Raw genomic sequence first — 16,157 nt, 5'->3', positions numbered from 1 at the left:
AAGAAAGTGCCCCTATGGAATCTCATTTCGGGAGAGGGAAGCCTCTGGATCCCAAAGAGGCATCTCCTGTGCTCCTTCACTAGCCCATTTCAGCGCTGGGACCCCCGAAAAGCCATTTTACGTCAGCTTGCACATGGGCAGTAGCACGGACCTGCTCTGGCGGAAAAAGCAAGGCCCAAATGGGTCCGTATTACTGCACAAGCTAGACCCGTCTGCCCATGTATAGTAGCACGAACCTAATCAGGCTCCGCTTTTTATTCAAGGAGCCAGAGCAGGCCTGTGCCACTGCGGTCAGTGGATTCTATGGGTGGATCTTCAGTTACAAGATCCACCCATGAGACCCCCTGACAGGTTTGCTTTAAGGATTTGCCCTTGGCATGCAGATGCCTTGAACATTGCCTTGACAAATGCCATTTAGCACTCACAGGGTGTACAACTTTGTAAGGTGATTAACATAATGTCCTATATACTTTAGTGTATAAATACATCAAAATATTACAAACCTGCAATATATTTAATGACCTGCGCATGTCTCCATTGGAGAGGGTCACCAAGGCCTTCATTCCATCTGGACTGATATCCACGCTGTCACACAGATAAGAAACGATTTTATAGCGGATGGCACAGATGTAATCAGTTTTATGAACAGTACTACATTAGCCTGACTCACTTTTCTTGCTGCACTACATGTTCCAGTCTGGGGATCATCATCTCTTGGCTTAAGGGGCCAAATCGGAAGCGTGTGCATCGGGATTGGAGAGCAGGGATGATCTTGGACAGGTAATTACAAATCATACAGAAACGGGTGTTCTCAGTGAACTTCTCAATCACTGAAGAATAAGAAAACAAGTATACAGTTTATAAGGATCTGCTTTATATGAACTGAAATACATTGTAGCTGGTTCTCATAGACAGACTGGCTTAACTACATACTTTGCCTAAATAATACAACTGCTATTTAAACAGCAAAAGAAAGCATTTTTCTGACCTTTCTGTGGATACTGAGGCTGCAGCACAGTCCTGTACATAACAGTCTAGATGCATCCACACTGTCAAACGCAGGTGGCTGTGCAATCAAAACGCACGACCATCTGTAGTGCAGTGCGTTGTTGATGCCATTCACTACAGTGTATGTTTCAGCGTAGTGCTTTGCTGAAAAATGTGTGCGACAGTAACAGTGCATCGCACTGCTGCGCAGCGCATGTAGTCTGCAGTCTATGCAACTTGCTGAAATGCACATGGCAACAAGCATAGCGTAAATGAAGCCTAAGGCCTCTTTTCCAGGAAAGGCTAATTTGTTGAGCAGTTCAACCACAAGCACATGCAGCCAAATAAACGTCACGTTTATTGTGCATAAGTATTACCCGGCAGTAAAAAAAAAAAAAAAAAAAAAAAAAGTCTCATATTGCATCTGATCACGGCAACCACCGTGCCCAGATGCAATTACATGGTGGGCCGCTTGTCCACCTTCTGTACCGAGCATCAGCAAGTGCCCAGTTGGTGGACAGGAGTAGCTGACAGGTGGTGAATTCACTGCTTTCAGCTGCTCGTGGAAAAGAGGCCTAAGTGAACATCCCTGCAGCACAAGGCATGTGCTGCAAACCATGAATTTATTAAAAGGGAGCAGCAAGGGGTTAATTCCCTTAAAAGAAGAAACAGACTAAGAAGCTGCACTGACTGGCACACTAAGCAGCAGTAATACAAATTTTAACAGATATGCCAACTGTAGAAAGTCGTCTGTTGTAACAAAGACGTAGCAGATTGTTATGTCTATCTAGCATTTTCAGAAGACCTGGTAATTTTGTAGTATATCCAGACATATGGCAGTAATACCGTATGCCATTTTACCTCGTCTTAATGCATTCTGTGCATCTTGAGTCATTGCATCTGCCTCATCCAAGATGACAAGCTTGAAGCCTTTTCTGCAACAGAGGGAGACATTTGTCATATGAAGACCCTTCTTCAGTTGCAGCATCAGAAGTAATAAACCATCATGAAATCAGTGTAACAAGCACATAATAGGTAACTTATCAAAACAGGTCCCTCAACTCCAGTCTCAAAGCAGGTCCTGTCATTCAGGACAAATCGTCTGAAAAGAACACATACAAATTGTAAAAAAGGGAATTAAGGATAATTGGGCAGAGAAACTTAACTTCCTGCCAAAAGAAACAAAAATAGAGACAAAATCTTAATTTGAACCCGGACTACATTAAAATCTGTATGTACTGTATATGGCTATCATTGTCTGGAATGTAATATAAATTCTTTATGCATATCACAAAGCATAAGAACTTGTGATCATTCTCTACTTCTCAAGTCCCTCTCGTTGCTGGGTATCAAGGGTCTAGCACATTCTTGGATTCACTCCTACCGGTCTGGATGTTCTTTCACTACTTTCTCCTACTCCAATCCTAACTCCTCTCCATGCCTGCTGTCTCTGTTGGTATACCACAAGGCTCTGTCTTCCTCTTCTCCATCTATACTCCAGGCATGGGACAATGAATACGTTGTTTTGGTTTCCAATATCACCTCTATGCTGATGACACCCGAATCTATCTCTCAGCTCCTGACCTCTCTACACTATCATGGGTCATTAAAGTGTACCAGAGCTGAAAAATGAAAGATTTTATACATACCTGGGGCTTCCTCCAGCCCCATCCGCTCAGAGCCAGTCTAATGTAAAAGAAGTGCGCTGTTTGTGTATCTCTCCAGTAGCCGCGCATGCCCGCCCGCACATGCGCAGTAAGCTGGAGCCGCGGGCTCAGTGCTACTGCGTGGCCACGATAAAGGAAGAAGAGCTGCATGTGAAGGGGTGCCATACTCAGCAACGGGGGGCTTCCAACAACCAATGGAAGCCTCAATAGCATCCTGAGGCTTCCCTCTCAATGGTAAGGATCTGATTTTTGAACCAGAGCTGCGGCTCGGGTTCACTTTAACAGGGACCTCACTAGTGTAGTGTTTCATGTGATCTCTCTAGAAAGCATGGAGCTGGCAGCAGAATGAGTATTCACACGTTAGTGACAGCTGTCACTCTCTAGCTCCTCCCTCTGCTGTTGAAAGTGTAAACTCTTGAGGCCAGCATTGCAGCTCAGGCTCTTCTCATTATGAGACTTTGTAGTGGGTGCAGTGCTGGGAGTATTCTCTTATTAGCAGAGGAAGGAATAGGGTTGGGGCAGTTATTCTGTGCTCACACAGACTGGCTGCCATCCAGCACCTCCCTATCTCATGATGTAAGTAATGACTGGAGAACTCTGGAAAGATGATACTACAATTACGCTGCATTGTTATAAGCTAAAAATAACCTAATTTCAGGCCTATTTACATTTCTACATTCTTTCTGCATTTAAAAGGAACGTTAAGTTAAAGTGTACTGGACTCTACTCTCTCCATTTTTGAAGCAGCTGAAAGGTGACTTAGACTGCCCTAAGTGTGGACGCAAATTTAGTCCACCTAATCTGGTCGTGTCCCATTGTGGAGGCTTTTTTGATACGAGTGGGTTGGGTATTTATTAGAATTCATTAGAACGACTATAACCCTTGAACCTCTTAGGAATATTCAGTAATGGTGGTCGCCATCTATTTACTCCATTTTTCTAAAGGGAAACCCGGTTTTTGGCCAGGAAGACCATTATCCTGAAGTAGTGCTCTACTGATCCACTGCAGGTGTCCCATTGGAAATCTCTGGTCTTAGGCCCGATGCACACCAAAACCCGCTAGCAGATCCGCAAAATGCTAGCAGATTTTGAAACGCTTTTTCTTATTTTTCTGTAGCGTTTCAGCTAGCGTTTTGCGTTTTTGTGTAGCGGTTTTGGTGTAGTAGATTTCATATATTGTTACAGTAAAGCTGTTACTGAACAGCTTCTGTAACAAAAACGCCGGCAAAACCGCTCTGAACAGGCTTTTTCAGAGCGGTTTGCGTGTTTCCTATACTTAACATTGAGGCAGAAACGCATCCGCAATCCAAAAAATGCCTCACCCCGGGAGTATGCGTTTCTGCAAAACGCCTCCCGCTCTGGTGTGAACCACCCCATTGAGATACATTGACCAAGCGTATCCGCAGCCGCAAGCGGCTGCAGAAACGCTGAAAAAGCCGCTCGGTGTGCACCAGCCCTTAGAGGATATCTAATTTAAAAAGGTGCTGTATTCCCACCGTAAGTGACCAGTGAAGTTTTGTAAGGCCTGGCTGGACTCTCAGACTAAAATTTAAATGGAAGGGTCCGTTGGTACACACACACACCAATCACACACACACCAATCACACACAAATCACACACACACACACACACACACACACACACACACACACACACACACACACACACACACACACACACACACACACACACACACACACACACACACACACAGGCCCCCTTGAGCCAGTTGCTCATGTTCGTTCTATGTTTTAATTGTGCGGATGTTCATTAAGCATTCATTACACTGTATCTTTTTGAAATTGCAGATTAACAGTCTTTTATTAAAGAGAGTCTGAAGCGAGAATAAATCTCGCTTCAGACCTCATAAATAGCAGGGGCATGTGTGCCCCTGCTAAAACGCCGCTATAGCGCGGCTTAACGGGGGTCCCTTCACCCCCAAATCCCCCTCGATACACCCGGGGAGCGCTTCCTGGTTGGGGCAGGGCTAACCGCCGCAGCCCTGCCCCACGCGCGTCTGTCAGCGCGTATCTCCGCCTCTCCCCCGCCCCTCTCAGTCTTCCTTCACTGAGAGGGGCGGGGGAGAGGCGGCGATGCGCCGCTGACAGACGCGACTGGAGGCAGGGCTGCAGCCGTTAGCCCTGCCTCCAGGAAGAGACAGCCAGCGACCTTTTCACGACACACTTTTGCGGGGGGTGGGTTGGGGGTGAAGGGACCCCCGTTTAGCCGCGGGATAGCGGCGTTTTAGCAGGGGCACACGTGCCCCTGCTATTTATGAGCTCTGAAGCGAGATTTATTCTCGCTTCAGAGTCTCTTTAACTGATGTATTATTAATGTACAAACACAAAATTGATCACTCTGCATGTTCAAGTGCCTGAAATAAATGTGTATTAGGCAATTACGAATATTTACTGTTATCAGTCACATACAATGCTGTCTACTGCTAGCCAACTGATAGAAAGCTGCCTACTACTATCCCAACTGATATAGCTGTCTACCATTAAAGAGGAACTCCAGTGAAAATAATGTAATAAAAAAGTGATTCATTTTTACAATAATTATGTATAAATGATTTAGTCAGTGTTTGCCCATTGTAAAATCTTTTAAATCCCCGATTTACATTCTGACATCACATGGTGACATTTTTACTGCTGGAAGGTGTTGTAGCTGCTGCTTTTTTGGCACTTGGAAACAGCTGGAAACAGCCATTTCCCACAATGCAACAAGGTTCACAGACAGGAAACTGCCAGGACCATGGTCCTCAGAGTTTCTTGTGGGAGGGGTTTCACCACAATATCAGCCATACAGAGCCCCCTGATGGTCTGTTTGAGAAAAGGAATAGATTTCTCATGTAAAAGGGGGTATCAGCTACTGATTGGGATGAAGTTCAATTCTTGTTCACGGTTTCTCTTTAAACTGACAGAAAGCTGTCTACTACTATCCAACTGACAGAGCTGTCCACTGCTATCCAACTGACAGAACTGTCTACTGCTAACAGCACCAACTGCCATTATCCATAACCTCACCCTAATGTGATAGTCTAAAAGGTTTTGATATACATATGCACAGGGGGAGATACTGGTTGCTATGCAGTTGGAAAGAGCGGTTATTTCCCACAATGCAACAAGGCTCACAAACAAAACTATCTAGGTTCTGACAGTAAACTGCCAGGACCTAGGTTCTGACATCACACTGTCAGAGGGGTTTTACAACAATATAAGCAATACAAACCCACGATGATCTATTCAAGACTCATGGGAAAGGGGTATCCGCTACAGATTGGGATGGGGTTCAATCCTGGGTTACAGTTCATCTTTAAGGTGAATGGGCTCTTAATTTACCTGTTCATTTTAGCAAATCACCAAGACTTATTTTTAAGCTTAATTTAAAATCTGCATGTTGCAAATAAATCTCTTGAACTGAAGCAGTACTGCTGTGTAGCCAGAACTCAAAGATAGAGGGAACAAAAAAAATCTCTCAGATCAGTTTTGGGTTACGTAAGAAATTAATTCTGTAAGCATTTGCTTTATGTGCAGTAAATAAAATTTTAAAGGAAGCGGATGAAAATGCCTGTATAGCCCTAGCATAAACCTTTTATATTTACTCCGAAAGCAACACATGCCACTACCTCTCTCCAAACCTTACACAACCCCCAAGGCACTCATACTACACATACTGTTTCAAACCTAAAAGAAACCCTTAACAAAATACTCACCTCTGGAAGCCCAATAAGGAGAAGATCAAAGCCAGGATAACACAGCAAAATGTGTAAGTTGCCAAAGGGTTGCCGATATTTTCAGTGCAATGATCTTTCAGCATAATAAACTTGATTTCTGGTATTGGGATTCCTGAAGCGACTAGGGCTAATTTTAAACTCTTACATACACACTAGGGTTGCCACGGTACACCGCGGTTTGATTGTGCATGGCAATTAAGTGGCTGGATGGTGTAATGGTTAAGGGCTCTGCCTCTGACGCAGGAGACCAGGGTTTGAATCTCGGCTCTGCCTGTTCAGTAAGCCAGCACCTATTCAGTAGGAGACCTTAGGCAAGTCTCCCTAAAGGTGGCCACACACGATACAATAAAATGATCCGATTTTACAGTAATTCGATAAAAACGATCGTATCTCGAAAAAAATCGAAAGCTTTTTTTTTCATTCGACTGAAAAATCTGATCGGATTTCCCGTTTTTTGCGATTTAAATCGATCCAGAATGCTAGATATTTCTCTTCAATTTCTACTAAAGATTGTATGGTGTGTGTTGGATTGTTAATTTATTAATATACACCTCCTAGCAATTTTCTCTGAGTTTCCAATCATTTTTTATCATAATTGAGGAAAAAATTGAACATAGGTGTGTGGTACAGTGGTCATATTTTTGAAATGTTACAATCAGTCAGAAAAATTGATTGCAATTCTTAAATTAAACAGCTATTTAACCACTTCACCACTGAGGGGTTTTACCCCTTGAACACCAGAGCAATTTTCACCTTTCAGCCCTCCATCCATTCATTCGTCTATAACTTTATTATTACTTATCGCAATGAAATGAACTATATCTTGTTTTTTTCGCCACCAATTAGGCTTTCTTTAGGTGGGACATTACGCCAAGAATTATTTTATTCTTAATGTGTTTTAATGGGAAAATAGGAAAAAATGTGGGAAAAAATATTTTTCAGTTTTCGGCCATTATAGTTTTTAAATAATGTATGCTACTGTAATTAAAACCCATGAAATGTATTAGCCCATTTGTCCCGGTTATAAAACCGTTTAAATTATGTCCCTATCACAATGTTTGGCGCCAATATTTTATTTGGAAACCAGGAATTAGCAAACCTGGTAAGACTATTTTTAGTAACACTCCAGGACAGGTACACTTCGAGACTTGACTCCTCCCGGGAAACAGGAAACATCCATGAGCCTCTCTATATCTTTTGCTCCACAACAGGTGCCCGGCAGTATGTATCCAAGAAACAAAACAGGTCTAACCACCATGCATCCTGCTATCATAATACTTTTGTAACATAGGCTTAAACTTATACAGTTACTGATATAGGTATCAGAGAATAAGAGGGTGGGTTACCCCCACCTGTCCTGGAGTGTTACTAAAAATAGTCTTACCAGGTTTGCTAATTCCTGGTTTTTCCATAACACTCCAGGACAGGTACACTTCGAGATGATAACAAAGAAATTTAACATCACAAACCTTAGGGTGGGCTGACTGCTTGCAGGACTTTCCTTCCGAAACCCTGTTCTGTAGCAGATAGGCGATCCAGCCTGTAGTGACGTACGAAGGTCCCCAGGTTCTTCCAGGTAGCCGCCTTGCAGATCTCCAGAGGCGAAGCTCCAGCCCTGTAAGCCCAAGTTGTAGCCGTTGCTCTAGTGGAATGTGCCCGAAGGTTGTCTGGAGGTTGTTGATCCATAACCCTATAAGCTTCCAATATACATAACTTAATCCAATTGGCTAAAGTCTTCTTCGAGGCTTTTTGGCCTATTAGTCTACCCGTAAAATTAACAAAAAGGGCTTCTGATTTCCTGAAGGAACTGACCCTATCTAGATAAGCTATAACAACCTTCCTCACATCCAGCGACTGCCACTCCAATTCTTTTTCATTGGACGGATTAGGAAAAAAAGACGGAAGCACTATTTCCTGCTTCCGGCAAAATAAATTACTTACCTTAGGCAAAAACTCTGCACTTGTCCTCAAAATAATTCTATCTTCGTGTATAATGCAAAACGGTTCCTTACAGGAAAGTGCCTCCAGTTCACTGATTCTTCTTGCTGAAGTAATAGAAACTAAAAATATAGCTTTAAGTGTCAACAACCTATTATCCATAGTGTCCATGGAATTGAAAGGAGGACGTGTCAGAGCTTTAAGTACAAGGGAAAGGTCCCATTTAGGAAAGGGTTTCACTATAATCGGTCTATTCCTCTCGATCGATTTCACAAACCTAATAACTAAAGGATGAGCCGCCAACTTTTTATCCAAAAAAAACGAAAGTGCCGAAATCTGAACCTTGATTGTACTCAAGGCCAGACCTTTGTCTATACCGGCTTGTAAAAATTCCAGAACCGTCGCAATCTCTGTAGACTCATACCTAGATTGCTGTCTCCATAAATTAAACATTTTCCAATATTTCAAATAAATAGCTCTGGTATTTCTTTTCCTACTTTTAATTAATGTTTCTATAACTTTATCAGACAGTCCCTGGCTCTTAAGTATCAGCTCCTCAGTAACCAGGCCGACATTTTCCATCTTTCCAGATTCGGTATCTCCCTCCCTTGTAAAGTTATCAATCGATTGTCCATTGGTAGACGAACTGGTCCGTCTATTCTCATTTTCAATAATAGCGGATACCACGATCTCCTGGGCCAGTCGGGCGCTATTAGTATCATAGTCGCTCTGGACTCTTTCATCTTCCTTAACACCAGTGACATAAGGTTTAGCGGGGGGAAAGCATACAGAAGGTCGTCCTTCCATGGTTGTGCTAGCGCATCGACTGCTGCTGGCTTGTCTCTGATATTGAGAGAGAAAAAATCTTGGCACTTCGAGTTCTCCCTGTTGGCAAATAGGTCTATTGCAGGACTCCCCCATTTTTTTTATCAATAGTTGGAAACCCTTTTGACTTAATGTCCATTCTGTATTGGATGTCTGAGATCGACTCAACAAGTCCGCTCTGGTGTTTAAAGACCCCTTCAGATGCACCGCTGAAATTGATGCTAGATTCTGTTCCGCTAAGTCCAGAATCTCTAGAGACAGGTGTAAAAGTTTAATTGATCTCGTGCCCCCTTGACGGTTGATATACGCCACCACAGTCGAATTGTCTGTCCTGAGTTGAATATGGTGTCCTTTGATGATGTGCATTGAACCTACCATTGCTAATTTGACCGCTAACAGCTCCCTGAAATTTGAGGACTGATCCGCGATATGCTCTGGCCAGAGACCCTGCATCTTGAACTTTTGGACAAAAGCACCCCAACCTGTCTGACTCGCATCTGTCGTGAGAACTATTTCCACCGGATAATGCCATAGTCTGCCTTGCGACAGGTGAGCTGGTGCGATCCACCATTGTAGATCGTGTTTTACTCTGGCCGTAATTAACAGAACTTGCTCCAAAGACACCATCGTTTTGGCCCATTTCCTCAAGATCCAGAACTGCAGCCTCCTTGTATGTTTCAGGGCCCATTGAATTGCTGGGGCCGTAGACGTTAGTAAACCTAGTAATCTCATTGCCTCTCTCACTGTTATGGAGGTCTTCCCCAGAAACCCCCTTACTTCCTGAACCACTTTGTCTATCTTTGTCTGAGGGAGATAGATCTTTTGTGCTCTGGAATCCACCAGAAATCCTAAGAATTGGATTAATTGTGTTGGTTCTAACTGGGATTTTTCCCAACTTATTATCCATCCTGCCCTCTGGAGCTGATTCAACACTAACTCGCGATGATTCACTAAGGTCTGTACTGACTCCGCCAAAATCAGAAGATCGTCCAGATACGGAATCACTATTATTCCCTGGGCATGAAAGGATGCTACTATTTCTGCCACTACTTTTGTAAAAATCCTTGGTGCGGATTTGATTCCAAATGGGAGGCAATTGAATTGATAATGTCGAACTCCTATTTTTCCATTCACTGCAAACCTTAGAAAAGTTCGTGATTTCTCCTCGATTGGCACATGCCAATAAGCATCTTTTAGATCTATGCTCAACATGAAGCAGTCTTTCAGCAGTAGATTCCTTATTGAAAAGATTGACTCCATCTTGAATTTCTGGAATTTGATGTATGGGTTTAAGGGTTTGAGATTTAGGATCAACCGGAATTTTCCCGATTGTTTCTTCACCAGGAAAATCCTGGAATAAAACCCCTCCCCCTGTTCCCAAGATGGGACCAGGGAGACTACCCCTCTGGCTAACATGTCTGCTAAGATCTCCTGTAGAACTATCTGTTCCTCTGGAGTCAAATTTGCCCCTGTTACCACAAACCTTTCCGGCGGAATTTGCTGAAAAGAGATGTGATAGCCATTTTGAATTAGATTTAAAATGAACGGGCTCGTAACAAATTCTCTCCATTGTGGGAAGAACCTGCCCAATCTTCCTCCCACATCTTGTTGATCGTCATTGTTGGGGTTTAGGATCGGGGGCAGAATTTCTGAACAGGACGTTGGGTCTATTCTGCTCTCTATTGAATGACCAGGGTCTCCTTCTCTGCTGGGACCTTGCTTTGGGATCTTGCTTGTTCTTCCGAAAAAAACTTTTCCCCTGGCGAAAAGGTTTTTTCTTAGGAAACGATTTTTTTCTATCCAACGTCCGTTCCAGAATATTTTCCAGTTCTGGACCAAACAACCTATCTCCCGAAAAGGGAATGGTGCACACTTTGTTCTTTGACAAAGAACTACCATCCCAGGTCTTAATCCAAATGTGTCTCCTTGCCACGTTGGAGAGACCAGCCGCCTTAGCAGTTAATCTAATGGCTTCAGTAGCCGCATCAATAATGTAAAAAATAGACTTGAACATAACCGTAAAAGAATTTAAAATAGTTTCCTTGCTGGATCCTATTTTAATGTGCCTCTCCACTTGACGCATCCAAAGATCCAATGTTCTAGCCACGCAAGTTGTCGCTAGTACCGGTCTAAAGATTGCACAAATCGCCGACCAGGTTTTTTTAAGGGCAAACTCAGCCCTCTTGTCAGATTGGTCCTTCAGGTGACCTAAATCTTCAAAAGCCAGTTCATTATCTTTTTCTACTTGAGAAAAAGCTGAATCTAGTTTTGGACATTTATCCCAATATTTACTGTCCTCTTCAGAAAAGGGAAATCTTCTCTTAAAACCCCTGGATAAAAATACCTTTTTATCCGGATTTTTCCATTGACTATTTATGGTGACTTTGGAAGACTCATGAACCGGGAAAACTAGTGGTTGATTATTATCCATACCCGCATATAACGCATCATGCGTTGATACAGTCTGAGGATTATCTACGCTCAAACCTAATGATTCATAAATGGCCTTGAGCAACTCCTCTGTCTCACTAGCTGGAAATTTAAACTTAGAAGGTTTCTCCTCCATGTTCTTTTCCTCATCTGATTCCTCGCCTAAATCCTCATCTGATATATCTTCCCAATCTTCCTCTGGTTCTGAGTCCGATAACACTGGACGGTTAGATTTCGCTTTAGCTTTACCATGACCTTTAATTGGCGCCGTATTAGTAGCATCCTCAGCCCCTGGTACTGTAGCAGACCCTGTAACTACCTGTCTAGCCCTATGATCTGTAGGTATTACAGTTTGATTTAAAGCACTTGGTTGATTTGCCACCGTCTGTGTTTGTATGAAGGAGTCAGCCAAAGCTTCTCTAAATGCCTTTATAGAATCAGTCATTTCATTTTTCATAATTCCTAGAAGGTCCTTATACTGTACTGCAGATTCTTCGTTCAGGACTCTTAAAGTGCACTGCTGGCAGAAAGTTTTAGTCCATGAAGGAGACAGCTTTAAATTACATGCTGGGCATCTTCTACTGGGCTTGGGCTTAGAGCTATCGCCAGCTTCAGGGCCAGTCTGAAAAACACAACCAGTAGGCCAACATCAGTAACAGTCACTGATAAAAACAACAAACTTCCACCACACCCGACCTTGTGGTGAACATGCTAAATAGACCACCCAGGGACAATACCAGCTTTCACCCAGAGGAAACACCACCAAGTGCTCAATCCTCCTCATAATATACAACACCGATAGTGACAGCCAAGATGAGACACATAGAAACATTATCTGATAGGCACAGTGTGATGTCTCACCCCTCCTGGGACTTGGATAATGCCCTCCGGCTTCCTAGGTCTGTCCTGCGTCCGGCCTTCCAATGAACCTGTAGAGGGGCTCGCTGCAGGCACCGCTGTAGACATGGCTACAGGTACCGCCGCAGCGCCGGCAGCCGCACTAGCCGCAAGGCCATCCGCGCCAACCACCGCTGAGCCGCCCTCCATCCCCGCCGATTACGAGTGCGCCGGACGCCAGGGCTCTTCAATCCGGCGCACGGAAACGTCCGCGCCGCCATCTTGGCTCCTGGTCGGATCGAGGAGTATAGGCGTCAGCCCCCGCAATAGCCACTCCTCTCCGCATCTACCTCCAGCCGGCGGCTACAGCCACATTGCGTCTTCGCCATGGTTCCTCTGCCCCCAACAGCTGCCCACAGGCCCGGATAGACAGAGGTAGGAAATAGAGACGGACTCCTAATCCATAGCCTCATTTCCTAGCTACACCGCCCTTAGCCCCCCAAGCTCTCCAGGACAGGTAGCACTCATATAGAGAGACCTGTTCCCAGAACAGGAAACATCCATACTGCCGGGCACCTGTTGTGGAGCAAAAGATATAGAGAGGCTCATGGATGTTTCCTGTTTCCTGGGAGGAGTCAAGTCTCGAAGTGTACCTGTCCTGGAGTGTTATGGAAAAATAAAGGTGCATTTTTTTCAGTTTTGCGTCCATCCCTAATTACAAGCCCGTAGTTTATAAAGTAACAGTGTTATACCCTCTTGACATAAATATTTAAAAAGTTCAGTCCCTAAGGTAACTATTTTGTTTATTTTTTTATTGTATTTATTTTTAAATAACAAAAAAAAAAATTGGGGAGTTTGGGAGGTAATGAGTTAATTTATTGTGTAATACAATGTATTTGTATGTGTAAAATACTTTAGGGTGTAGTTTACTATTTGGCCACAAGATGGCCACAGTGAGTCTGTTTACATGCGACTTGTAAGTGTCCGGAAGGACGCTTACAGGAAACAGTAGGAGGCTGGGAGAATCACAATGATCGCGCTGTTTCTAATAGAAGCAGCGGATCATTGCGGGGGCTTATATCAACGAACGGGAATGGATTTTCCTGTCCATTGATCTCCGGGCGAGCGGGCGGCCGCATGTACGAGCGGCGGGAGCGCGGACAGCGGCGGTAGCGCGGAAGGTACGGATTTCTCCAGGGGCGCCGCGAGGCATAAAGCAGACCACGCGGCCGCTTGGGGCCTCAAGATCTTAGGGGCCTCTGCGGCTCCGTGACGCCAGCGGGGCTGGCAGAGCAGAGCAGGGCTACGGGAAGATGGCCGCCGCCGAAGCCCTGCTCTGGAGACTATGTCTCCAGTACAGGGCTTCGGGTGGCCATCTTCCCGTAGCCCTGCATTCAATCAACGCAAGAGATTGGAGGAGGGAGGGAGCTCCGTGGGAACTGCGCGCCTGAGGAGCCGGCCGGGAGACAGGGAGAGAAGACTTCTGCCAGTGCCAGGTGAGTAAATTCTTTTCTTTTTGCAGCCCTAATTGCGTTTATCTGCTGAAAATGTGCCCTAATTGCGTTTATCTGCTAAAAATGTGCCCTAATTGCGTTTGATATCTGCTGAAAATGTGCCCTAATTGCGTTTGATTTCTACTGAAAATGTGCCCTAATTGCGTTTGATTTCTGCTGAAAATGTGCCCTAATTGCGTTTGATTTCTGCTGAAAATGTGCCCTAATTGCATTTGATTTCTGCTGAAAATGTGCCCTAATTGCATTTGATTTCTGCTGAAAATGTGCCCTAATTGCGTTTGATTTCTGCTGAAAATCTGCCCAAATTGCGTTTGATTTCTGCTGAAAATGTGCCCAAATTGCGTTTGATTTCTGCTGAAATGTGGCCCAAATTCTGTTTGTTTTCTGTTGAATTGTTGCACAAATTGCGTTTTTATTTTCTGGTGTCTGGGGTAACTGTTGCTGCATTTATTATTTAATGGTCATAGTTGGCTATATTTGCTGTGCTACGGTTAAGCTCCGCCCATACTGCTCGCGCCTCAATCACCCCCACATCCATTTTTCCCTGCAAACAGCCCCGCCCCAATCCGCCCCACCCACATGTCATGGACACGCCCACTTATGCGGGATGGCCACACCCATTTTTCGCCGGATAGGGCCGCTTGCTACAGTCCGCTTGGGGCCACAAAAACCTTAGCTGCACCCCTGGATTTCTCCGTCCCTGGGGGTTAAAGGATGGAAAAAGGGACGGAGAAATTCGTACCGCCGGGGGTAAAGTGGTTAAAAAATTGTATGGTGTGTGGCCACCTTAACACTGCTGCTGCCTATAGAGCGCGTCCTAGTGGCTGCTGCTCTGGTGCTTTGAGTCCGCCAGGAGAAAAGCTCGATATAAATGTTATTTGTCTTGTCTTGTATATTATATCATGCACAATTGCATTTTACTGGTTTCTGGAGAGGGGGGGGGGGGGGGGGTTTAAACACATACTTACATCGCCAGGATCCATCGTGCTACTTACTTCTTCCGGTTCTTGCATTCAATCCACTGTACCAGCGCCCTCGCTACCTTAAACGCGGTGATTCCAGTGCTGGAGACTTGGGCGCAGCCGGCGACACCATAAGCCGTAATAGGAATTACGGCTATAGCAGCACTCAGGGAGTAACTTCGGCGCTGTCAAAAGACACAATGGCTTCAATTCACTCCTGTCTTTAATAACTCTTCTGAGCTGTTTTACAGTTATCACCATGATGATATAATTGTAATAACTGTAAAACAGCTCAGAAGAGTTATTAACCACTTTCCGACCGCCGCATGTACAAATGGCGGCCGGGAAGTGGATCCCGCAAGGACCGCCGCATATACAATTGGCGGCGGTCCTTGTACGGGCAGGGGCGGAGCGATCGCGTCATTCGTGACGCGATCCTCCGCCGGGGACTGGCTCTGCCCACTTTGCGCTGTAACCCGCCGGCCGTTCGGAAGCGCCGGCGGGTTACTAGCACCCTGGTCACCGCATACAAAGTATATAATACACTTTGTAATGTATACAAAGTGTATTATACAGGCTGCCTCCTGCCCTGGTGGTCCCAGTGTCTGAGGGACCACCAGGGCAGGCTGCAGCCACCCTAGTCTGCACCCAATCACACCGATTTCCCCCCCCCCATGCCCCCTGATCGCCCACAGCACCCCTCAGACCCCCCCCCCCCCCCCCTGCCCACTGTTTGCACCCAATCACCCCCCTCCTAATCACCCATCAATCACTCCCTGTCACTATCTGTAAACGCTATTTTTTTTTTAATGCCCTAAACTGCCCCCCTGCTCCCTCCTGATCACCCCCGCTGCCCCTCAGATTCTCCCCAGACCCCCCCTGTGTACTGTATGCATCTATCCCCCTGATCACCTGTCAATCACCCATAAATCACCCCCTGTCACTGCCACTCATCAATCAGCCCCTAACCTGCCCCTTGCAGGCAATCTGATCACCCACCCACACCAATAGATCGCCCGCAGATCTGACGTCAGATCACCTCCCAAGTGCATTGTTTACATCTGTTCTCTACCCTAAACACCCACTAATTACCCATCAATCACCCCCTGTCACTGCTATCCATCAGATTAGACCCCTATCTGCCCCTAGGGCACTCAATCACCCGCCCACACCCTCAGAATGCCCTCAGACCCCAGCCCTGATCACCTCGCCAGTGCATTGCTTGCATCTATTCCCCCCTCTAATCACACCTTGAAACACCC

General features: G+C 45.1%; 1 protein-coding gene across 1 annotated transcript in view; it reads right to left on the bottom strand.

The window, feature by feature from the left end:
- Window positions 1-16,157, bottom strand: part of RFC5 (replication factor C subunit 5) — a 43,097-nt gene that overhangs the window by 12,150 nt on the left and 14,790 nt on the right. The window contains exons 5-7 of the mRNA XM_068246164.1: window positions 1,849-1,922; window positions 671-830; window positions 504-585 (exon numbers count right to left, since the gene is read on the bottom strand). Of these exons, the coding sequence (XP_068102265.1) occupies window positions 504-585; window positions 671-830; window positions 1,849-1,922 (316 nt within the window). The remainder of the gene's footprint in view (window positions 1-503; window positions 586-670; window positions 831-1,848; window positions 1,923-16,157) is intronic.

The sequence above is a fragment of the Hyperolius riggenbachi genome, chromosome 1, assembly GCF_040937935.1.
Source record: "Hyperolius riggenbachi isolate aHypRig1 chromosome 1, aHypRig1.pri, whole genome shotgun sequence".
NCBI classification, from domain to species: domain Eukaryota; kingdom Metazoa; phylum Chordata; class Amphibia; order Anura; family Hyperoliidae; genus Hyperolius; species Hyperolius riggenbachi.
Note: the sequence above shows the minus strand (reverse complement) of the source record. Positions and strands in the feature narration are given on the sequence as shown.